The sequence below is a fragment of the Olea europaea genome, unplaced genomic scaffold, assembly GCF_002742605.1.
Source record: "Olea europaea var. sylvestris unplaced genomic scaffold, O_europaea_v1 scaffold1168, whole genome shotgun sequence".
In the NCBI taxonomy this organism is placed as follows: domain Eukaryota; kingdom Viridiplantae; phylum Streptophyta; class Magnoliopsida; order Lamiales; family Oleaceae; genus Olea; species Olea europaea.
In genome coordinates, this window is record NW_019229085.1 from 39,581 (window position 1) to 66,152 (window position 26,572).

The 26,572-nt window shown below is 30.6% G+C and overlaps 2 protein-coding genes and 1 long non-coding RNA gene across 3 annotated transcripts; 1 reads left to right on the top strand and 2 right to left on the bottom strand.

The window, feature by feature from the left end:
• Window positions 1-421: 421 nt before the first annotated feature.
• On the bottom strand, window positions 422-5,857 carry LOC111373831 (zinc finger MYM-type protein 1-like). The gene is made up of 3 exons (XM_022996411.1): window positions 5,100-5,857; window positions 4,377-4,652; window positions 422-512 (listed from the first exon to the last, which is right to left on the bottom strand). Exons 1-3 carry the CDS (start codon window positions 5,855-5,857, stop codon window positions 422-424), a joined length of 1,125 nt encoding a protein of 374 aa, XP_022852179.1.
• Window positions 5,858-8,106: 2,249 nt separating this feature from the next.
• LOC111373828 lies at window positions 8,107-8,603 on the bottom strand. The gene is made up of 3 exons (XR_002699033.1): window positions 8,544-8,603; window positions 8,347-8,442; window positions 8,107-8,147 (listed from the first exon to the last, which is right to left on the bottom strand). It is a non-coding gene; the product is annotated as an uncharacterized LOC111373828 (long non-coding RNA).
• Window positions 8,604-12,963: 4,360 nt separating this feature from the next.
• On the top strand, window positions 12,964-15,196 carry LOC111373841 (transcription factor HHO3-like). Its single transcript, XM_022996422.1, has 5 exons — window positions 12,964-13,298; window positions 13,376-13,629; window positions 13,715-13,979; window positions 14,072-14,148; window positions 14,662-15,196. Exons 1-5 carry the CDS (start codon window positions 13,154-13,156, stop codon window positions 15,025-15,027), a joined length of 1,107 nt encoding a protein of 368 aa, XP_022852190.1. The 5' UTR covers window positions 12,964-13,153; the 3' UTR covers window positions 15,028-15,196.
• Window positions 15,197-26,572: the final 11,376 nt, after the last annotated feature.

A 26,572-nucleotide genomic window follows, 5' to 3' on the forward strand; every position in this document is an offset into this window, starting at 1 on the left:
TTAACAATTGCCAAACTTAATGACTAGTTTCACTTGTTTATATCTGTGGGCGAGTGCTAATTGATTATCTGGATTATGTAGTTTCACATTATAGTTTGTCTCCTTCAAAAGTATTTGTTTCATATCCTAGAATATCTTTCCTAGCATTTGTTTGGTCAAGAAGCAACATTTGATTCCATTTATAATATCCTTTTAGTTTGTGATTTTTGTCATATATTTTTAACTGAAGAGATCACTTTCTTCCAACTTGTGGAGGAAGCAAATTTTCCTTCAAGTTTGTTTTGTTAATCTACAATGGGGGATGAGGAAAACAATTTTCAACCTTAAAAAAAGAGGGCTGTCGGAGTGCAACTATCTTGAGATAATCCTGATCTTGATGATGATGAAACCTTTGAATCAGAAACAAAAAGTTTCAAAAAAGCTAGTGACGAGGTTCTGGAAAGTAGAAGAATAGCGAAAGTTCGTCGTCATCAAGCATCAACTTCCGATGCCCTATCTTTTGACTTTTCTTCCTGAAAAGGAAAACGAAAGCAAGAAAAAATATATTGCTTAAGAGTCTGATTATGAGTTAGTTTCCATGAAATAATTATAAGTCCTATATCCATTTTGTTGCATGATTCTTAATCATCATGCTGCATGATTCTGGAGATATGAATGATTGAATCGTAAATATAGTCTACAGTTGCTAATAAAACCTTAGTTTTACTACTATTGAAATTGATAGTTAATGTGGAATTTTATTGGATTTGGATTGGATTGGTTATCATGTTTATTTTGATTCCTACAGTCATACTCTGTTTGTGAGTTACCCTTCTTCTTCTTCTTCTTCTTCTTTCAAAAAAGAAAAAAAATGGTTTAAATTTGTAGCGGGTTGAGCGGTTAACCATCGGTTTTGGTATTCAAACCATGAACCAAACCAAACCAACATGGTTTTTGTCTACAAAAAACCAAACCAAACCATTTGACTACTCTAAACCGAACCAAACCAAACCGAATCGGTTCGGTTTGGCGGTTTAGGTGGTTTGACGATTTTTTTGCCCAGACCTAATCACCATATTGCACTACTTTTTAGTGTAAAGTTGCTCCAATGCAACACTCTATTTAACTCCATTTTCGTGCTAAGTGTATAAAGTCTCTTTTGCCCTTTTTTATTATTTCCCATATAAATTTGTTAAAGGTATTTGTGTCAGTTGTGCTATATATTTTTTAATACAGTAAATTATTGTTATTATTTGCACTTAAAATAAATTTTAAATGTAAGAAATATTAATTAATAAATTGATTGAAAGAAGAAAAACTTTTGGGGCAAGAACATATGAATTTCGAGAATTAAATTGCAAAAATTTTGCGACTTCGTAATATCGTCTGTCCAAATTCGAATTGCATTGTACTATTTTCTAATGGCATGATTTAATATTTTTGTCATTGTAGTGTTTTTATTAATTTACTGTGTTTTTTATATTTATTAATGAATTTAATCTTTTTCGTAATTTAATGTAATTATTTATTTAGTAATTTATGTATTTATAAAATAATTAAATAAATAATATTTCAAATAAATAAATAAATAAAGAGAAGAAAATGGTTAAACACTATTCATTTGGTATAATTTTTGGTGTAATGGTTGGATATAAATTTTAGTTTGGTGCAAGATTTGGTGTAAAATTAGGTGCAGCGCTGGAGATAGCCTAAACTTTAGCATGTCTCAGTTTTGTGGGGATTTAGAAGTGACTCTTCTACAAAGATATACCTCTATATACACGATATTGAATATTATTGAATGATATAGTAGACAAAATTTTATTATATATTTTGCTTCCTAATATTGCTAAGTGCTATTAATTTACTTTTAGGAAAAGGTTTGGTAGGAAAATACTGTATCTCACAATTGCATATTTTCTCAATCGTCGCGATGCCCGACATTGGTAAAGACAACACTGGCCAAATAGAAATCGGAGATTCTATAGTGGTGCATGAGTTCATGTTACACATTCCAATAGTAGAAGAGAAGTTTTTCTTCAAATTTAGGGAAAGTTTTCCCAGCCCGCTATTGAGATGAATAGTAAGATAATTTGGTTATCCAACTTAAACATTTTTTTTTTGGAGGAAGTTATTTTATCGATAGAAAATGGTTGCTAACTTTGCTAGTCCAGATTTGTCCATCAAATGTTTCTCATATATAGACAGATTTATAGAAATGAGTTTTAATTTCTCAGAGCCATTTGCTTCTGTTCGGAAGAAATTGTTTTGCTGTCTTATCATGTTTCGTCAATCGTTAAGGGGGTGTTCTCTTTGTGTTTCAGTTTTGTGTTTTGAGTTTAAATTCATTTTGAGTTTTGTGTTTTGAGTGTTTGTTTTGAAATTGTTGAAAATGCGTTCTTTTTATTAGTTTTTAAAAAAAAAATGAAATTTTTTTTTTTTGAAATTTTGAGAATCACCACAAGATCACCTCAAAAAAAAAAAAAATTATATATATATAATAATTTTTAATTTTTTTTTTTGAAATTTTGAGAATCACCATACCCCCTCCGAAAAAAAAAAAAAAAGGTGTTTCCCGCGTTTTCAGTTTTTTCAAGTTTTACACTGAAAACGCCCAAAACGACAAAAAAGTCGTTTTGTGTTTTCTTCACAAATTTTTTTTTCGTTTTCGAAAACGGGAAAGAGAACACGTTTTTACCGTTTTGAAAAATCGAAAACAGAAAACGGCCCGAAAACGGTAAAGAGAACAGGGCCTAAATCTTTTAAAGTGTTCAGATATTTTGAAGTATTTCCTGGTAACTTATGAAAAAAATTAAAAAAATATGAAAGAATCAAATTTTTGGGTTGGTAATATCTACAATTTCTCGTCGATGATCAATGACCGAAATACCATTAATGATTGTAGACATTTGTCGTTGATAACCATTGATTAAGGTGCATAAGATGATCATCAATGGTTCTATGTCAACAATTTTGTTTGAATTACTATCATTTGTTGATTTTCACCATAATCATCGACATTTATATCTTCAAATCCACTAATCTTTTTATTACTAATCTTGAAAATGCTCCCTCAATGATTTTTTATTATTCCTGTCCTAATTTTTTTTTCATTTTTTTACCTATTCTTGATAGTATGACATGCTCTTAGTGAGCCAAAATTATGAAGGATTAGATAAATTCAAAGAAGATAAAAGCGTTACATAACTTCTCTAAATGCTTGTTTGATATAGATTTTTTTTTTTTCGAATGAAAAATGTTTTTTTGGATAATATGATTGAAAAATGAGAAAATTTTGTGGTTTCTTCAAATGTGTGATTAAAAAATAATTAAAAAAACTGTGTCAAACAAAACTTGAATCTCATTATCTCTCAAGAGTCGATAGTCGAAACATTTTAATTTTATTGAGTTACGAGAACTCACTCCAACTTAATTTAGGGCATCCATGGTTTGAGTGGACAGAACATAATGTTGGAGGAACACCATTAGTTTAGAGTAATGTTATTTAGCACACATTTGTGTTTAACAATAGTTTAGGTGACAACATTAGTGACATTAAATTACATATTCAATTAAATACAATGAATTATAACCTATTTAATAAGACTTATGATATATTGACACTTAGATTGATATTTAACACCACAGTACTTAGATTATTTATTAGTTTATGCAGAGCCGGTCCTGTGTTTGACGGGCCCTGAAGCAGCCGATGAAAATTAGGCCCCCCACGATAAAATTCAAAGGTGTATTATGCGACTCATTACTAACTTAAAAAACTAACATTAAAACAACCACAAAATATATCATAGAAACGGTTTATATTATAAACCATCAAACCAAAAATTTCAAACAATTAGTTAAATACTATTCGTCTTGCTATTTTAGAGGCAAAAATATCAATCAAATTTGAATAACTTAACTGCTCAACCATTTCTTTTTCTATTGATAACATAGCCAACCCATTTAATCTTTCTTGTGACATAGTTGATCGGAGATAGGTCTTAATCAACTTCAATTTCGAGAAACTTCTTTCCGTAGATGCAACTGTAACCGGTACAGTTAACAAAATTTTGTAAGCAATATAAGCATTTGGGAAACAAACATCCAATGTCTTCAAATAGTGTAGCACTTCAATTGCTCTTGTTGCTTCATTTGGTAAATAAATCTTCAAAACTTGTAACTCCGAACATAAATCATCTCCATTGATATCCGAAAGCCCATTATGTTCAAGATATTTCTCAAGATTCATACAAGAGTTCAACAAACTTGATAAAGTTGCAATCCTTAATCTCTTCAAAATAAACAAAAATCCAAATATAACGTCATATTGTTTGAATTGTTCAAATCGAGTTCTCAGAGAAGATAGAGTTTGATCAATTATAAAAACAAAGTACTCAACTCTAAATGATTCTTCTACTGTTTGCTTTGCCTCATTACTACAGTTTTCATCAAATTGCTTTTTTCTTCGAATTATGCGTTTTTCTGTAAATACAGCTTCAATTCTCATTTCGTTTGCCTTTTTTATCGATTCATCCATGGCAATGGCAAATCCAATTTCTCTATTATCTTCAAGAAATGAAACAAGTCCTTGCAATAGGTCGATAGCATGATCAATATCCATGGATTTAGTTTGAAGAAATTTACTCACAATATTAACTGCATGCAACAACCTGTACCAGATTACCATGCCAAGCAAGAACTCAAAATTCTGAAGTTCATGTGTTGCCAACGACTCGGCTTCACTCTTTACTTTAGGATCTTCGTTAGTTTATGCCAAATCAAGTAATGCTTCTCTTATCTGTGCAGTTTGCTCCATTATAGGCTTCACACTCTTAACATGACTTTCTCAACGTGTTTGTGCCAACAGCTTCACTGTCAACTCTTTTACATTATCTTTAAAAATTTGCCATCGCTTGGTAGAAGATGAAAACAAAGTGTAGATGCATTGTATCACTCCAAAGAAGGATACAGCTTTGGAACAACAATTCACCATATTACATAACGCTAGATTTAGACTATGAGCCCCACATGGAGAATAGAAAGCTCGGGGATTCATTTCATGTACTCTTCTTTGCACACCTTTGTGCTTCCCACTCATGTTAGATCCGTTATTATACCATTGCCCTCTAATGTCATCAATATCCAGATCGAGTTTGATCAAAGCCTTTTGAAGCTCGGTTGTAAGTCCAAGTCCCGTAGTGTCATCTACCTTAAAAAATTCAAGCCAATATTCTTCAACTGTAGGTAAGTTTGCCGAATCATCTACAAATCGTACTATTAACGACATCTGCTCCTCCTGACTTGCATCTGGAGTACAATCAAGTATAATTGCAAAATATTTTGCATGTTTAACTTTCTTGACAATTGCACTTCTCACCTCATTAGCCAACAACTGTATCAACTCATTTTGGATTTTTTTTTGGCCAAGATACGTGTATTGAATCTCTTTTGCATTAGCCCGCCGAAGGTGCTCTTTCATTATTGGATCAAATTCACTAACCATTTCCACCATTTGTAAAAACAGACCATTGTTCTCAACATTTAGCTTCTCATCATCTCCTCGAAATGGAAATGTGTTTTTGACGAGTCTTTTTACAATAGAGATTATCCTTGTTAAAACATGCCTCCAATGGTCTCTTTCCGCATCGATCAACAATTCAACGCCTTTATCAATTCTAGTTTTTGTTCGAAGCCTATTTTCCAATTCAAACCAACTAGTCATGCAACATATATGCTCTTCATTTCCTTCATGACTTTTAATAGACCGATGCAAATTATGCCAATCTTTGAATCTATCGTTACCAAGTTGGCCAACTCTGATAACATTTTTGGGTGTTTTAAACAACTTGCAACAAAAGAAAAGGATCATGTCCATAGATATTGAATATACTAGCCATTTTCTATCAATTGTTTGCCCATTTCGTAGCAATCGCTTATATTGTGAAGAATCAAAATGCCTATTTGTACAATCTTTCGGAAACAAGATATCATCAACTCTTTTTGGACCCCTTTCAACTAAGTAATCCCTTGTTCTTTGATCAATGATTTTCCATTTCACGGGATCATCCAAATTTAGAGAAAAGCAACCCTCTTCTTCCTTGTCATCTACTTCATTAACACATGCATGTTTCATCACCTCTTTTTCCTTATCATCTACTACATTAACGTAGACAGGTTGACTCACTTCTTCATCTTTATCATCTACTTCATTAACACATGCAGGTTGAATCTCTACTTCATCCTCATTCAACGTATTCACATTGTTGCTTTTAAAGTACTTGTCAATATCCCCAACTTGACTTTGAATTAATGAAATTTCATTTCGTTTCCTTTTTCTCTTTTGAGCACCAGACTCAGAATTAGGAGGCATGGTGTATGAGTCTATATCTGATGCCCAATGAGTAACCTAAAAAATAATTACAAAATATCTCAAATCATCACACAGTTAGAGTTTTCAATATAGTTATTATGTGCGCCTGTGCAATTGTTGATCCTCTAATAATCAATCATATAAGCCGACCAGGCCACAATTATATAAGCCGAAAAGGCTTCAAACATTTTCAATTTCTTCAATAACAAGTTAAGGCAAGCCATTGCTTATCTGACAAGTAGAATTTCAACGAAAACTGTGGAGTTACACCTTCAAGAATTTCACTGTCACAAGACTCACAACTCCCGACCCTGAAACAAAAATTTCACATCAAACGCTATTACAAATATTAACATGATCATCAAATTGAATATATTAGCACTAAAAGCAAAAATGCATAGGAAATTTTAGTATGTTACCTCCCAAATAAATGTGGCTTCCAAGGAAAATTTGTGATAGCAACGTCGAGAAAACAGGTTGAAACAGCTGGCAGCATATACAAGGAAACCAAGGCAGGGACTAGAATCTTATTTGACTAAGTAATAGCACAGAGCAGATGCTACAACTCACTGTAAAAGGGGGAAAAATTTTAAAAATATATAAAAATAAACAGCAGACTCTTAAGCAATTCACTTAATTGAATGCAAGGGAAGTAAATATCAAGTCTTTAATGGTTTAATGTCCATCTCCCCACTCCTTCAGAAAATCTAGTAGTTTTTGTTTCAGAAAACTAGCAAAAGGTTTTTATAATGCTAGAGCAAGAGGCACAAAGTTGAACCACAAAGAATCATGCAACCGAGAGCCAATGAGGGAAGCAACTTAAATATCTTGGTATCTCTCCTCAACAGTGGACAAAAGTCCACTTAAATTGTGGACGGGTAGTTCACCCAAGTTGCTCCAGTAAATATTAAATGGGTAGAGCCCTAATCCTTAGAGCAATAAAGGGTGACATAATACGTAAGAAACATTATGCACACAGGGTAAAAGACCAGCTCATAGGCCACCTTATTCTCCTCATGAAAAAACAAAGTAGCAAGAGCAATTGTTAACCACCCTAAAAAAGTCGAAAATATTAAGAAGAAGCCCAACATTCAAGATAAATTAAGATCACATTTGTAGTTGTTGTACAGTCGCAAGAGAACCACGCTTTGTAGACTATAAGAATAAGTTGCTCGACTGCACAAATCAACTCGATCCTAGGTTGAGGAACTGTGTACATGTTCAGTTTTTAAAATTTTGTCATGCAATTCCATTCACACGAGAAATATAAATGTTGATATCCCTTTTTCTTTTTTCTTTTTCCTCTTGTCTATTTGCTACAAAAGTCGTGCTTCTTCTAATGAAATGAGCTAGCTAAAAGAGGGAGGAAAAGACCCAAAGGCTAGCTCTTCATTTACTTTTTCTCTTTATTATATGTGGAAAATGATTTGACTTGATTTAAATAACATTTGGTTAAGTTATTTTGCCACGGTTAACTGAAAAATTGATAATTTCCGTCTAGCAAGGATTAACTAAGATCAAAACTGAAGATTTGGGAGACCTAAAAGCAACAAAAGGTTAATCAACAATTTGAGAAAAGTTGAGAGACCGTCATTGCAAATTTCTTTTAAGTACGATTCCAATCATCCCTCACCAAAAACCCAAAAAGGGACATCAAGAGAAAAGCTTTTCTTTATTAATAAAATAGTTTCCAACTTCAATGACATTACAATTATTCTATACATTATATATTTAGCAAGAGAATTTAGAACAAGAGAATGAACAGAAATAGAATGCTGAATATAGCCACAGTAACCTGTGCGAGCAAAGTTAATTCTCCGATAATACTGTTAAAGCACTAGGAGGATATTTGTCAATTTTAAGGTTGTCCAATGTGCTTATAAACTCACAAGAAAGGCCTTCGTTTGAGTGGTGAGGCATTTAGAAATAATCAGTACAAAATTACACATTGTAACGAATGTTGCACATGCTATGGATGAGAAATGGAGACATACCATTGAGTAGGCTGAATATGCAAAGTCAGATGCTCCAAAGTTGACGCCATCAAAAACAAAGGCAAGGGCATTTATAGGCTGAGTTGCTGCAACAAACTGATATCACAAGAATCAGTTAGTTCACATTTTATCTTCTTTTTTTTGGAAACAGCTAAATGGATTTCTAATGGTGAGTTCAAGTTGTCAGGGCAGAGTACCGGGATTCCAACGCCAATAAGGTGGAGGACGTCAATATCTTTGGTAAATAATCTTGCTCTTGCTCCAACATGTAATCCGATTCCGAGGATAAGAGCTAGAACCAATCCTAGAACCACCCCCAACTGCAGTGTTTGACAAAGTTGAATATGAGAGAGAATTGACTATTTTGAGATTAATGTAAGTGTTACTTTGAAAAGAAGTGCTACTCACTTAAAAAAAAAAAAATAAGGTATCTTAATATTCAAAAATGGTTTCTGTTAAGCGAAACATGTTACTGAAAATGATACTGGGATGCGTAAAGTACCTGTAGCACTCGTGATGCAGTGGCAACTGCCCCATTGTAGTCCTTTTTTGCAAATGCACTGGCAAGAATTGCCTGAAAGAATTCAGAGAGAATTATTCTTCAACGTCCCTTTAAATATAGAGAGTTTAGTGATAGTGATGAATCTTGAATCCAAACGACCACATTGAATTATATCATTTGAAAACTTTGATGAAGCCACTTTTTCACGGGGTGAGGTGTTTAAATTAAGCCCTTGTTTGGTGTAATTAAAACTTAATTTATTTTTTTCATAGATTTTAATAAAAAGTTGATGAAATGTATTATTAAAATTCATTATTAACTTTACTTTAAATTTTTATCAAGATTTTAATCCTCATGGAGGCCAATGTAACAGGGGGTAATCACACTTCTGATCCCATGACTGCTTTGTGAAGAAGGGTTTAGAGCAGTTTGTAAAACACTAAAACTGGCACCTCGACCTAGAGAAATGCCATTGCCAAATAGCTTATTGACACAAGGATTATGTAAAATCATCATGTAATCATTTCTCCCAGCTCCTACAATTTCATTTCTTATCTTTTACTTCCATCATTGTTTATTGCTAATAGTCTTTTCCGTTGCTGTGATTATTATGTTTTTCCTTCATCACATTGCACTTTTTATTTATTTTAGTTTCTACTTTTTTCTTATTGAAAATGTAAACAATCTTGTTAAGAGAGCAATAATTAATAAACTATCTTGGTTTTCTAGTGACAATGTGAGAACAAAACAGAAAGTTTAAGTAACTTCATCTATGCTACTGCTACATGACATAAATTATGCAAGAATGTTAACCAATCAGCTTCAGACTTCAGTTAACATAGTGTTCTATGTGGGTTACACACGAACCATTTCAAGCCCAACACAGTAAGCATTTGACTGAGAGGCGAGACTCGAGAGCAATATGAAAAAATAGGAAAGGTAATACTGATGCAATCACCTGCCAAAGAGAGCAGCCGACTTCGTGAAACCAATCGAGAAATTCGAAGGATTTGGGGGTTTTGGAGTGAAGCTTCAACAAAAATCGATTTGGGGATTTTTTTGATTTCAGGGATTGGGGGGTTTTAATTCAATTGGGAAAAGATAAAACCCTACATGAAAGCTCAATAATCGCCTGGACGCTGCCCCACTGCCGCTTGTCCGATTGGAGACTTGGAGTTGGAGTTGGAGGTCGGCCGTCGACGTCGTAGGTAGGCGGAGCAATGGCAACAGGAGGGAAAGGGAATGATAAAGAAAAAAAAGAGACTGGGCGAAAATGAGGCCCCCATCCGGTTTGGGCCTGAGGCGCAGGCCTCATGGGCCTCGCCACAGGACCAGCCCTAAGTTTATGGTATACCATTAATTCAAATATTGAATCAAAATTATTTTCAACAACTAAACTGATTCTCCTATAAACCAACTTGTTCGAGCATGGTATGATACCATCAATTCCTAAGTTCTCTATGAAACACAAACCTCATTTTAACAAATAACCTTACTACGTTCAAAAAAAATATAAATAAATAAATAAATAAAAATAAAAAAATTTAACCTATTCCCTATTTAGTTTAGATAAAAAGCTGTTGAAGTAAAGATGAACAATTAAATTTTATTAAAATCTACTAAAAATTTAATTATTATCTAAACTAAATCAGGCATAATAATTAAATACTTCGAAAGACCATCACTTGAAATGGACTTGCAATACACCTGATCCAGAATTCACTCTCTAGTAATAATTTGTACGTGTCTCCACGCTCTTACCATGCGATTTGGGTATTTTAAGTGGCCCTTTAGGGGAGTAAAAAGCCAAACATCATTTTTCAAAGCGGTCCATTAAATGTCACACCTAATCTTACGCGGTACTGTCTGAGCGAGTGAAACTCACGCTTTTGAGTAGATTCTGTTGGAATTTCAACGTGTATCATGATCCTTTAAGACCACCATGAGTATATTCCACTCGAGAAAAATATAGAGAGAGATAGAGGGAGAAACAAAGTTAAGAGAAATTATAATTTCACCCCTCCAAAGTTTTTAATGTGTTCAGTTTCATCCTTGTATATTCCTTTTTTTTTGGCCAACTCGCAACATACTGCTGTTTGGGCTCCATTAAATTTTAGTACAGTTTGCTTTCTTTCTTTTTTCTGAATCACACATTTTTTAATAAATTAATATTACATGCAAACTCAACTTTTCTTTCTTTTTAACCACATACTTTTAAAAAAATCATTATTTCGAAATACATTTTTCCTAAGACTTCATTAAAATGGAGCCCTAACAAAGGCTAGCATTTATTATCTCAACTGGTTATCAAGTATAAATGTACAATTTCATAATTTTATCAATTTTTTATGTGTGATAATGTTTTAAAAGTCTATTTACATCTACTTAAAAGATAGAGAGAGTGTGTCAAGGGTCGCACTAATTGTTAAAAAAATTAGAGGGTAAACTGAATGCTTTATTTAGTTGAATCGAGAACAACTCAACTCAGTAATTATTTCAATAGTTTCTAACTTTTTTTACCTTGTAACCAAATCAAATTTCGACTTGGGTCTTAATTCGAACTAATCAATCCACATGTTTCTTTCTTAATTAACAAGTGCAGTATTATTGAAATAAGTATTTAAAATATCCTTATTTTTGATAGTGTGTTTACTTTTATTCTCTAATACTGATATCAACATACAATTACTTCAACAAATGTAGCTCCATTCACAATTTAAAGCATTCATTTCTAATGGTAGATTAAAAGGCCAAAGTCAAGAACAAACTATTCAGGTGAAGATTTTTCTTTTTCTTTTTTTCTAATTTTTTCCATCGACTTGAACCCAGGGGCAGACCCAGACCTTTAGTACTGTGGGGTCAAAATTTTAAATATAATTTTTTTAATAAACAACATAATATCAATGAAAATAAGTTTATATGTATTTTGACACTTTGAAAACGTCGTATAATTACATCATTATTAATATTATTAAATAAATTTTGCTACATGTATAGTTTTATTTATCATTTCATTGGCAAATATTGAGCTAACATTGAGCAAATTAAATTGAATATAGAAATTAAATCAATTGAAATAAAATTCAAGTTTAGTTCATAAAGTAAATGAAATTCAAATTTAAAACAAATATAATTCGAAAGTAATTCAAATTGTATTTAATCCGTAACGACTCTAAAAAATTTACGTCATATTTCATGTGAGACTTCCGAATGAAAAGATATAAATTATATTGAAAAATTTATCGTGCAAAAATAATAATTAATTGAAATTTTTAAAAGAAAAAACGAGTTAGACGTCTTTTTTGAGGCGTAGGTTTGATACATATTTAACTATTTTTGATATCCGTCTGGACCATTTGATATGGAAACGATGTAGTTTTCGAAACAAATTTTTACATTGCATAGACGATTTGTGGATTCAGATAGCACATGATCGCAAACGAATTTTTAAAGTTACGATGTTATCGAAATTCTCAAAATGTTAGTTTCAAACGTCCTACTTTAACATGTCATAACTTTTACTATAGTTAACCACTTCGCATGCCATTAATGAGTGAAAAATTAGGCAATGAGCACTTCGAAATAGTATTAAGAATGTAATATTTTGATTTCATTTGACATCCCAACGAGTGTATCAAAGTAGATCGCAAAAAAAAAAAAATAAAATAAAAACAAATAGGGGCAAAATTTTGTGGGGTCATTTGATCCCACATGACCCCATGTGGGTCCGCCCCTGCTTGAACCTTTACTTATTTGAGTTGATGCTCAATCCAATTTTATAAAAGTAGTTGCCTGTAAATAAAAAAACTATGTGGGTACAATTGAATGAAACACAAAACCATGGGGCCCCAAAAAATAAAACGTCCATTTTGTGATTGAGATGTATAGATAGGCAAGTTCTTGATCTTATCTGCAATGTGCTCATCAATGCCAGCCCGCTTTCAAGAATCACCCTTCGAATATTCAAATCCTTTCTCTCTCACACATTAACACGCTCACCCAAAAAATTTTTAATCAAAGATTCATTTGTACGTGACGGCCCGACTTCGACCACCCCTCTTTTTCTCCTTTAACAGAAATAAATAAAAATAGAAATAAGTATATTTCCATTCTCTCTCCTCTCATTTTCTCTCACTAGTAATCAATATATACATACACATATATATACACAGATACAGGATAGTTTTTTGTGAACCAAGTTTATTCCATTTGGTGATTCTACTTAGATCCCTTTATTCTCATTTTTCATTCGGATCTCTCTATGTTCTTGTCCTTTTTGATAGAGGAGTATAAGATATAGAAAAAATGATGATCAATAGCCATAATCACGGTGATTATTCAGAAAAAATGCAGGGATGTCAAGATTATATCCATGCTTTACAAGAAGAACATAAAAAGATTCAAGTTTTTCGACGTGAACTTCCCCTTTGTCTTGAGCTTGTTACTCAAGGTACGTATAAAGTCTCGTCTCACTAGATCAAATTTTTGGCTCCGTCCGGTTTAAAGATGTGATTTTGTTATTTGCAGCAATTGAGGCATGCAAGCAACAATTATCTGATGGTCAATCTGAGTGTTCTGAGCAAATATCCAGTGAAGGGCCAATCTTGGAGGAATTTATTCCTGTAAAGAGAGTTTCATCCAATTCTGATAACGATGAAGAACAATCCAAGAAGCCTAGTGATAAAAATAGCAAGAATAATAATGAGAAATTTTCCAAAAAATCAGATTGGCTTAGATCTGTCGGGCTTTGGAATCAAACCCCAGATCCAAACCCAAAAGAGGTAATATTATTTACGATATTTTATGGATTTTGTAATTTTGATAAAGATATGATTTTTCTAATCTTATCTATATTTTGGGGTGTAGGATTTACCCAAAAAGGATAGTTCTGGTGCATTTCATCCATTCAAGAAAGAAGGGAAAAGTGTTGGTACTGGAAGTACTACTGCACAAGAGGTAATGAATAGGTCAGTAGCGGTAGCGGAGGCGGCTGCGGAGAAACGTGGTGGCGGTGGCGGTGGTGGTGGAAATAAGAAAGAACGACAAGGTGAAAGAAAGTCAAGGAGAACATGGTCAGCTGAGCTGCATAAAAGATTTTTGCAAGCCCTTGAACAACTGGGTGGTTCGCATGGTATTACTTGAAATTAAATTTGATTTTATTAGGGATATCTTTTATTTTTTATTTATTTTTTCGAGCATGTTTAATTTGATTGGTCTTTTCAGTTGCTACACCAAAACAAATTAGGGAGTTCATGAAGGTTGATGGACTCACCAATGATGAAGTTAAAAGTCATTTACAGGTTTGTAGTTTGTACTGTTCTTGAATATTGAATTTTCTCTTTCAATTTTATTTATTTAGTTTTTTTAAGTATATTTGGTTTTTGCTTTGGTAGTGCATATTTATTCATGCCTTAGAATTTGACAAAATCGACCTACAAAAACCCTTCTCTTAACTCAAATAAATTCATATCGTCTTACAACAAGTTTGACTCAACTTACAAAAAGATTCTACACATCTTTTTTCGACAATAAATATAGATTTATGGTTACAAAGGTAAGATTTTGTACTAAAAATTAAAAAAAAAAAAAAAAAAAAAACTTTGAAAATCGAGCAAAATTACTTTTGAATTACTTTCTTAGCCAAATTTTCACTCCATTTCTTTCATTGTTTCTTTAATCACCTGAATTTTCATGTTATATATTGCAGAAACATTGGGCAAAATTACTTTTAAATAACTTTCTTAGCCAAATTCTCGCTCAATTTCTTTCATGATTTTTTTAATCACTTGAATTTTTGTGTTATAAATTTTCAGAAATATCGATTGCATACAAGAAGATCACCGAATCACCCTATACACAATAACAATAATCAACAGCCATCCCAGTTTGTTGTAGTAGGAGGAATATGGGTTCCACCACCGGAATGTGCTACAATGGCTACAACCACCGCATTGGGGGAGGCATCTGGTGTTTCTGCCACGTCTAATAGAATCTACGCACCTATTGCTAAACTACCACCACCCTTCTCGAGAACATCAACGCCCCCAAAGCAAAAGCATCAACATAAACAAGTTCATTATAATGACTTAGGTGGCCATAGTGAAGAGGGAGATGTCCAATCTCATTCCCCCATTGCTTCATCCTCTATTGGCACTACCAATACCTCGTTGACTCACTGATTTTCCTGTAAAATGTGTAATTTTTGTAACGACTAATCTTATAGTCTTGATGTACTCTGGAGAGAGAGAGAGAGAGAGAAAGAGAGAGATTTTGGTCCCTTTTCTTTGTTAATTTTCAACAATATTTCAGTGTTTATTTTGATGTTGCATATTCCGCAACTTAAAAGTATGTAGGAAAGTGCTTATAAATAATTTAAATTATAAATAAATATATATGAACGATAAATAATGTGGATAATATTCGTCGATCCTTCAAAATAAGTAGATAAAAATCGAAGTGTTTATTAAAAGTTTATTAATATAAACCAAATATAGGCTTAATGAGCTTGGAGGCTGCGTACGCTACGCACACAATCCAATCAGCAATTGTGACAATCCAATCAGCAATTGTGACAAGACAGCTAGCCCAAAAGGTTAAGAGTATTTCCAAGATACTTTCCATTTTTAAGAGCATATTTTACAATTTAGAGAGCATTTATAAATTTGGAGAGTGAAAATTTTTAAATATTCAACCAGTATTTTTATATTCAACACTGAACTTTACTACTCTTAAAATATATTTATTATTTTTTCTATCTTTTATTTTCACTAGGCTATTATTACACCTCCACTCTACCAATCAACTATCTAAAGCATTCCAACAAACTTAGCCCCTGTTTGATTCCCATTTTTTTCAAAATTCATTTTCAACTCATATTCTTCTATAAAATAATTATACACGTATTTCAAAAATATTTCCTTACTTTCAAACAGTACATTCTCCAAAAATCACTATTTCATAATGCATTTTATCCCAAAAATGGGAATCAAATAGGGGGTTAGTTCCTGTTTAAACTTCATTATATAAAACTCATTTTTAACTATAAATTCTTTGAATAAAATAATTTTGCACGTAAATTAAAAATTTTCTATAGTTTCTAAAAACATATTCTGAAAAAAAAATCACTTTTTATAAAATCCATTTCTTCTAAAAATGAGCCCAAACAACAAGAAAGTATCAATGAGGATCACATCTAATTGAAATCAATGGGGCAATGTTAGTTTCCATCTTGCACTATATAAAGAGAATAGAGATGCAAGGTCATAAGTAGGGTTGTAGATGGATCGGATATGGACTGGATCTGTCCATACCCGATTTGATTTGATTTGATTCGATTCGATAAGAATAATTTATGAATTCGATAATTTAACGGATATTTGATTGTTAAATTTATATCCGATTTGCTATGTTAACGGATATTCGGTCCAATAATTCGATCCAAAATATTTTACCCATTATTTTTTTTTATTAGAAAGAGAGGATTCTAACTCTCGATACAGAATTATAATAATAAATATATTGATTTTATATTGAAATTTGATAGGTTTGACATTTTTCATTAAAAGTCAAAAAGTCTAATACAAGTTTTAAAATGAAAAAAAAGTTATGTGTAATAAATTATATAGTAATACATAAAGTATATTATATTATTATAATAAATTGGATCTTGTTGTTATCGGATTATATTGACATATATTTATATTTGCTTCATTTAGTTAACGGATTATCGAATTCGAATTCGGATCTTGATCAAATTATCATACTAAGACCCTAAACTCATCTCCCACTAATTTCAGCGAATTCAAATTAAATTTGAATAAAAATACAATATCTTACTCTGCATATACTCGTTAGCCCAACAATAACTCCTACCTCTCTAACTTTAGCATTAGAGTCTTCAACTGCTGCTTCACCGTTGCTTTCCTTTTAAGGTTGAGTTAACAAGACATTTAATAAAAATTAATCAAAAAATGTCCCATTTCTTTTCTCATTGACAGTAATTATTGTCACGCCAAAAAGAAACAAATTTAAGCAGACATTTAATAACTTCTTAATGGGTTCAATTTCTGCAATGAACCTGATAATTCTTAATTATTTCACACGAGTGTTTGGAATGGCAAACTGCCAATTTTCCTAAAAGTTAATAGTTTAAGAGGTTCATTTTCAAGATATCTATAAGAAACTTATTTGATTAATATATTTGATTCTTTTACTATTTAAATTAATATATCATTCAATTTGACCAAACAAATTAATGAATTTAATGGATATCCATTCATAGAACAACTGCCAAATTAAATTAGGTATAATGTTTGGTAAGGATATATTAATTTATGGTCAATGCTAAGCTAATTTTTTTCCACGGCTTGTGGGATATCTACCATTCCTTCACAAGAAGTTATTTGTTAATTACTATATATGTGGAGAAAGCAAAGTATGTATAATATATAACAAAAAATGGAACTAATGAACCTTTTTTTCTTTTAGTGTCTAGATTCAAAATTCACATGCATTTCAAAGACATCTTGGCATTGGAGAACTTTTCTTTGGTAACATAGAAATAATTACAACGAAAATAAATTTATACTGATTTTCTTAAAAAAAATAAAAAAAATTCGGTTCAAGACATGCCGTCCTTTGAATTAATTTAGATTTTTTTTTTTTTTTTGGAAAAATCAAAAGCAAAATCACTCGTTATTGAGTAATGTAATTTAGCACTACTTGTCCCTAATATTAATTTATAAGCAATGAGTTTTATTTAAATGTATTTTAATTTATTAGACAGTGACTAAATTGTAATCAAGACATGATGGATACCCCTCCACGGACAGCCTATCCACGCTTGACGCCAAGAAACGTAAAAAAGACAAAATATGTTCCATTGTCTTCATGGAGGAAATTCTTAGATTAATTCGAGGGAAAATAGTTGGGCCCCAACCAAGAATATTCTTGATATCATAAGCATATGCATCATAGTATTATTAGTATAATTTTTAATTAATTTTGGGCAATGTGGGAGAAGGCGCGATTTCATTGGTCAAGTATATTCCCTATTTGTTTATATTAATTTGAACGAAAATATTATACACGACTTATCTGATTAAGAATTGGGTTATATGAACTATTCAATAAAATATTTATAATGATTTTAATACGTTAAATTGAATATGATTGAACGTAATAATTAATAAAATAGGTTGTATGTCTCTCTCTTTTTAGTTTCATTTATCTAGTCTAGGTCTAATGACCAAACATCCCCGAGGGTGTTTCTTGGAAGTGTATTTTGGAATTAGTTTTGAGAGAGTTTCGTAAGTATTCTTTTTGTTTTTTATTTTTTGTTTTTTTAAAGGTGTGTCTACAAGTCAAGAAGAGAAAGGAGAAAATATGTTAGTCCATTTTTAAGTAACCTTTGTTTTAAAAATAACTATATTATATTATTTTTAGGGTAAACTTTACGAGAGATCCTGGCAGGCGCCCCTCCAATAGCTGTTTTTAACCCTATCCCCAACCCGGGACAAGGAGATTTATTCAAACTTTAGACACATATCTTGAGATTTATGACAATTTCAAACATTTTCTCTAATTTTAAAAATTTCAGAAATCACAAATATTAATATAAATTGTCCGAGTTAATTATTCAAATAGTCATTGAACTTTACCAAAAGTTCCCAAGAAATCACCGAACTTCAAAATTTTCCTAAATAGTCACCGAACTTTGCCAAAAGTCCCCAAATTTCAAAATTTTCCTAAATAGTTACTGAACTTTACAAAAAGTTCCTAGGGGGTCACTCAACTTTGCAAATTGGGATCCCATATATCATTGGGTTAGTGATCCCTTAGGACCCATATATCATTGGTTTAGTGACTCCTTAGGAACTTTTTGCAAAATTTAGTGATTATTTAGAAAAGTTTTGAAATTTAGTTATTTTCTAGGAACTTTTGACAAAGTTCAGTGACTAGTTAGAGAAGTTTTGAAGTACAGTGACCTCCTGCGAACTTTTGACAAAATTCAATGACTATTTGGAGAATTAACTCTAAATTGTCCATTTTACTCTTTTCTCTTAAGTTAAATATAAAATTATATTTATTTTCTTTTTAGTTTTTTAACAAATACAATTTAAATAGAAAAAATATAAGATAAAATATTTTTAAAAAGTCGAATATGGGCAATACAAGCAGGTCGAGGTAAGAAATTTTGCCCTCTCTATAGGAATTTTTGTTTTGTTTTGTTTTGTTTTTTAATTCCTAACCCATCTGTGTTCCAGCCTATGCCAATTCCGCCCCACTGTCCAACAGTCATCGGTGGACGGTGAGGGTCATCTTAACCCACCCATTCCATTGGCATCCCCATTTTGGACTCCATATTTCTAAAAATGCATTTTTGAAAAATTCATTTTTAATCATACATTCTTCAAAAAATTATTATTCTAAAACATATTTTCTCTCAAAATCTCATTTGAACGGATAACAAGCAGATGCTAAGGGCCTGTTCGGTAATAATTATAAGAATTGATTAGAAAAGTGTGTCCCACCTATAAATGAAGAAATAAAAAAATGATGGTTGAAATAGTGAAATAACAATAAAAAATTTTAATTTTTTGTTTTGAAAAATTGCTACCAAATGGGGGTTAAATATTATTCAATAACAGATTCAAATTCTATAATCAATACTTGAGATTAATAGGAAATAAAAATATACAGGGGAGCAATACAGATGGTTATATTTACACCACTTTTTATTAATTTTTTTTTTTAAATACACCACATTTTAATTAGATCAAAGGCCATTATCCCTCATTCAGTATCATACTTATATCTTTAACTTTTCTCTTCACCATGTTCTTATTATTAATATTTTATTGATTTGAAAATCTTGTTCTTAATTATATTTTTGTCCGAAAATATTGTTAACCTGCTTTTTTAAAATAAAGGTGAAATATTTAATTTTTGTAATATTATTTGTTTTGGTTATTTAAAAATACAATGGGCAAACGAATCTTTTTCACTTTATTTTATAGAAACTTTTGGGGGAAACTATAATCGGGAACAAGTTATATTAATTTGAGAATAATAATGCGATGAAAAAATATTTGAAACGTAAATGTTATAGCATGAAAGGTTATGAACCTTTGAAGCAATTAAAATGTAATCTAGTAATTAAAAATTGTGATGCGAATATAATTAGCCATATGGTATTGAAAACAAACATTTGGGGAGGTTTTCAAAATTTACCCTTCTTTTTAATAAGACATATTCCAATCTTTTATTTTCAGAAACTTTAAATAAGGAAAATCCAAATTCTTTACTTTCTAAAATTTAGATTGCAATGTTACAAGATCGATTAAAAGTGAATTTTATACATACCTTTTTTTATTGCTTGGCTAGGTAAAATTATTAAAGCTTTATGAAATTAACAAAAAAATCCTATAAAAAATACGAAGGGACGAAACATTGATCCCTTCAAGGTTTAAAAACCCAAAAATAAAAAATAAAAAATGAGTGCATAACAAAGATCCTATTAAGTTTGATTCAATTAAACCACCATTAGATAGAGATCCAAATTTTCAATATTGCCATGTGAATTTCCCAAATATGTTCTAAGATCCAATCCTTAATTATATTCACATTTCATGTTTATCATTTAGTCTAATTATTCATTAACATTTAAATAATATTACGCCCTTCTTTGGCCCCATTAATTTTGATTATAATGGAGGAACTAGTGTTTTTTTTTTTGAAAAATGGATAGTTGTAAAAGAATGAAAAAATTTCGATTTACGTATAATATTATTTTATTGAAAATTATGTAGTTAAAAATGAGTGGAAAAAATTTAATTTAATTTGATAAAATGTAATGGGGGCCAAACAGGGTACGTTGAACATCAAACAGATGAAGAAGAATATTACAATATTTATTTAATTAATGACAACTTCGTATTAAGGTCTGTTTGGGAGTGATTTTTTTCCAAAAAAAATTGATTTTTTAACTGTTATTTCACTATTTCAATCGTCATATTTAGGGATGTAAATGAGCCGGGCCGAGTCGGCTCGCGAGCCTAAAGTTTCGGCTCGGGCTCGGCCCGGTTAAAATGACCGAGCTTTTTTGCGGGCCGATTGCTCGGCCAAAAAAAATAGGATCGAGCTCGGGCTTTTTATGGGCCGAGCCGGGCAGGCTCGTTTTCTCCCCCCCCCCCCCCCCCCCCCTTTTTTTGCTGCCTTTTTAAGGCAGCAGTTCACTACCTTAAATTTAATTTTTTTTTTAATTAAAAAGCTCGAGAACTCACGGGTTGACTTGGGCAAAGCCCGTGTCCCCAAAATGGGGCTCGACCCGAGCTTAGGCTCGGGTCTACCGAGCCTTGAGCCGAGCCGGCTCCAGAGCCACAGGCGGTCCGAGCCAGTAAGCCCGATTGTCATCCCTAGTCATATTTAACTTCTTCTCTCACAAGTGGACTCCACTTTTCTCTTAACAGTCAAAAAATCAATTCTCAAAATTTCTCCCAAACAGACTCTAAAGATTAACAAGGAATGTGAAAAGGGGTGGGAGGCAAGACTCGAATTTAATGAAAACCTAATTTAACGAATTAAGTTTTTTTGAGAGCACAGAAATAATAGTACTAAAAATAAAAAAGTAGAAAATAATTTAAAAAGGTCATCTAAATTTTATCTATTTCAAATTAACAAGGGACCCCACAGGCCCCCACCTGTGTCTGACTGGAGGTAAGTCAAAAGTGGCTCTTGGAGTGAAACTTGGGCCAAATGTCCCTTGACGTTGCCTAAAGCACACTATAATTTCAAAGTACTATATAATAATTTAATAAGCCGTTCGAGAGTGCAAAGACATTTTAGGAGCTTTCCTGTACGCAGGATTATCTTTGTACTACACTATGTACTAATTTGATGCTTATCCATAATAGGTCAATGTTATTTATTTCATCCTAATTTATAGGAAACGATGGATTGTGCTTTGCATATCTCTAATTCCCTATTACTTTTAAATGCAATTTTAGTTGTTTAGAATGTTATATATTATAATAAAAGCAAAGATAAATGGACACTAGTGAAATGCCTTGGAATATTCTTATATATTAGAATAGTGTAATATTTCTCTTATTTGTTTACCAACGTAAATCAATAACGTCGATCATTACAGCTGTTATCTACCTCTTTTTGTATTTGACGAATACGATATTGGTCGAGCATATGAGTAAGAGATAATTCGCTGACTTTTTTTATGAATGTGACCTAACATTATCGTTCATTATAGCTGTTATCATCATTTTTTTGTATTTGACGAGAGATAATGTAGTTTGAGTGTATTATAAAACATAATGCCCTCTCCTTTTGGCAATGTGACCCAACAATATCCTTCATTACAGATGTTATCATTAATTTTCTATGTGTAATTAACGCGAATAATGACGTTTGAACATAAAATAAAGCATATACTGATCTTATACTAGTAAAGTTGAATATATCAAGACATTGTTTATGATACAAGTTGAAAGGTCAACATTGTACAATGTTATTAAGCCTTGTTTGACGGTCATTATCGAGGAAAAAATGATGTTTTTAATAACTATTTTTATGAGAATGTGTGGTTACTGGTAGGAATATATTTTGGATTTACGTGTAATATATTTTGATTGTGTAAATGTGTAATTGAAAAGGAGTATGATAATTAAAGAGTTTTATAATTCTGTTTTAAATGGAGACAATCAGGGACTTAATTTCTGTATTAAACGTGGATAGTATAATTTAGAGCATATGTAAAATATCCCAATGGAAATAATTATATGTCATACAAAATCTTTGGAAGTGATGATACAAAGCATCTATGTCATTTCTACGTTGACATTGTATCCTTAATGTAGTGATCGTATATTCATGACGATTGTGCTACATGTATAAAATAATTTATATACATGCGATGTGATGATATATGATTGAGTTATAATTTTTCAATTAAATAAAATTTCTCCATTCTCCTTTTGACACTTCTTTTGCACGTAAATTATTTTGTAACCCTATTATGTAAAACAGCACTATTGTATCCATGATGCCATTTTTATTCTATTTTACAATGTAATTATCTTATATCAAAAAGATCAATTAGTTACAAATTCATTGTAATTGGTAGTTTAACAATAAATCAGCGAAGCTGAAAATGTATAATGGTCATTTATAATTCAAATTAGAATGCCAATGTCCATATGTTTTCATTAATTTTCTGTATTTAGTACAAATAACAAATTTTAGCATATGAATAATCAAATCTTGAAATAGATAGAGTTCAATTAGTAAAGTCGAAGATGATAACTTGCGAATGGCAGTTAGAACTTGTCTTAAAATACGTAAAAATATAATTTTATTTTTATTTAGGATTGTGATTTTATCTAGATTAATATATGTTGTAGATCAAATAAATTAATCATAGATGTTTTATAGCGAATTATCTGACTAATGATTATTCTATGCATATCTCTTATTCCCTCTTATTTCATTACTTTCAATTGAAATTATAGTTGTTTAATATTATATTACTCAAAATAATATAAAAGCTTAATGGACACTGTGAAATGCCTAGGAATATTCTTATATTATAGACTAGTTTTCCACCCGTGCAATGCACGGGTTATGTCATTATTAGGTAATATTAACGTGTCAAAATATCTATTCATTTCTCACAATAAATCTACAAATTTGATTAATTGTTTAAAATGATAAATGGAAATGTAATCTTCATATATGACACACTTTTGGCATTAAAATTTTTTTTAAAAGTTTATTAGTAAATTTTCTAAATGACGTCAAAAATTTTATTAGATTATTTAAAAAATTAATTGATCGAGAGGAAAAAGTAACAATAAGAAAAAAATTCCTTAAAATGATCGAATTTCTATTATATGTAAAAAAAATTCAGATGTTAAAATAATCAAAATGAACAATTAGTTGGCCTCAATTTTGTGTTGCTTTAATTGAAATGTATTTTCTGAGGATAAGATAAATATTCCCCTGATGCATAGATTAAAAATCTAAATTATTTGAGCTCATAATTTATATATCAAATATTATTTTAACCTGAGTGGTTATTTTATATATAAATGACTTATTTGATGATAATTATATTGAATATAATTAAATCGTATAATTAATCGAATCTTTTTTTATTATTATTCAATATTCATTCGAATTAGTGAATTTTTTTTATTTACATGTAATATTATTTTATGTAAGATTCCGCGATTGAAAATAAAAGAGAGAAAAATGAGAAAAAAATTTAATGGAGCCAAATACAAGCTCAGCCACAGTATAATATATTGTCACTTAAATGGGCTTGAGATTTTTATTTAATCACCCAATTTTTATATATTCAAATTGATTCCTCCAAAATTTATATACATCTAAAATATTTAATATCGTCAAATAAATTAATCAACATCTTTTTGACTGAATATTAATTTTTTTCAACATTGTGTTAAGTTTTACTTTGATTCATCGCAACTTCTTTTAGGAAATAAACAATATACATGATTTAATGTACTTCGTGTCACGTTATATAAGGGTAAAATAGATTTTGTATAAAAAAATATATCAATCACCAAGGAAAAAAGTAAATTATATTGAGAAAATTGTTGCGAAAAAATAATAAACATTAATAAAAAAATTAATTTTTTTAAAGAAAAAATGATGAGTTATACATATTTTTTAACACACACATTTGATGTACGTTTAACTTTTTTTGATATTCATTTAGATCATTCGATGTGTTCGTCTTGAAATCAACTTCGAGAGACTACAGAAGATTTATAAAAATTTGTGCTAGGTTTTGTTTAGAAAAAAAAAACTAAATAAATAACTTAGTGAAAAAAAAATTGACAAAAAAAATATCAATCACCCAATAAAAAAAAATTTGACATTGAGCATCATTAAAAAAAAAAAAAGGCACCTGGTGGAGCAACTCCGTACATCACGAAGCAAATGCTCCGTGATACACAGAGCAATTTTGCTCTTGGCTCAGGAGCAATTTTGCTCCTGGCATCCAGGAGCCAGGAAAAAAATTGCTCCGCGCATCACGGAGCATAATGCGCAGAGTTGCTTTTTTTTTTGTCATTTTTTTTCACTGGGTAATTTATTTAATTTTTTTATAAAAATCTATCATAAATCTTATATTCTCTCGAAACTCATTTCAAAAACTATATTATAAACACATCGAATGATCTAAATAAATATCAAAAATTGTTAAATGTACATCAAACGTGTGTGTTAAAAATGCGTATAACTCGTCTTTTTCTTTAAAAAAATCAATTATTTTATTAATATTTATTATTTTTTCGCAACAATAATTTTTGACGTCATTTAGAAAATTTCCTAATAAACTTTAAAAAATTTTTAATGTCAAAAGAGACATCATTTAAAAAATTACGAATTTCGATAACATGCTAACTTTTTAAATTTATCGATAGTTGAATACATAAATCTCCTATATTCTCTGGAAACTCATTTCGAGAACTATGTCATAGACACATCGAATGATTTAAATGAATATTGAAAATAGTTAAACGTATATGAAACGTGTGTGTTAAAAATGCGTGTAATTCGTCTTTTTAATGTTTATTAGTTTTTCGCTATAATTTTCTCAATGTAATTTACATCATTTTCTTATGAAAATAATATTATATATCATACAGTAATAAAAAAAATAAAATAATAATTCTCTTGGCACCCAGTAGCATGCTCCTGGGTGCCAAGAGCAAAATTGTTTCGTGCATCATAGAGCAATTGCTCCGTGATGCACGGAGTTGCTTTTGTTTTTTTTTCTTGTGGTGATTTATTTAGTTTTTTTTTATAAATATTTACCATAAATCTTCTATATTCTCTCAAAACTCATTTCAAAAGTTATATTATAAACACATCGAATGATCAAAATGAATATCGAAAATAGTTAAATGTACATCAAACGTGTGTGTTAAAAAATGCGTATAACTCATCTTTTTTCTTAAGAAAAATCAATTATTTTATTAATATTTATTATTTTTTCGCGATAATAATTTTTGACGTCATTTAGAAAATTTCCAAGTACACTTTTAAATTTTTTTAATGTCAAAAGAGACATCATTTAAAAAATTAAGAATTTCGATACCAAACTAACTTTATAAATTCACCGACGATTGTACGGTAATCGAATGCATAAATTTTCGATATTATCTCGAAACTCATTTCAAGAACTATGTCATAGACACATCGAATGATATAAATGAATATCGAAAATAGTTAAACACACATCAAATGTGTGTATTAAAAAATGCGTATAACTCATTTTTTTTAAATCAATTATTTTATTAATATTTATTATTTTGTCGCGATAATTTTCTCAATATAATTTTCATCATTTTCTTTAAGGAAAAAAATTATGTGTATGACGTTAATTATTTTTCTTTTTGGACGTAAAAATTTCTAAAAAAAGTATTATAAATTTATAATTTATATGGGTTATAAATTGTTATACTATTTTTTCTACTCGTTTTCCACTGTTCTCAGTATAATTCACATCATTTTCTTAAAAACAAATATTATGTGTATGATGTAAACTGTTTTTTCTTTTGGATGTAAAAACTCAAAATACGGCCTGAATGAAAAGTAATTGGCATATTGCCTCTTTTATTGTAATACTAGTTTTCACCCGTGCAATGCACGGGCTATGTCATTTTTTAGGTGATATTAACA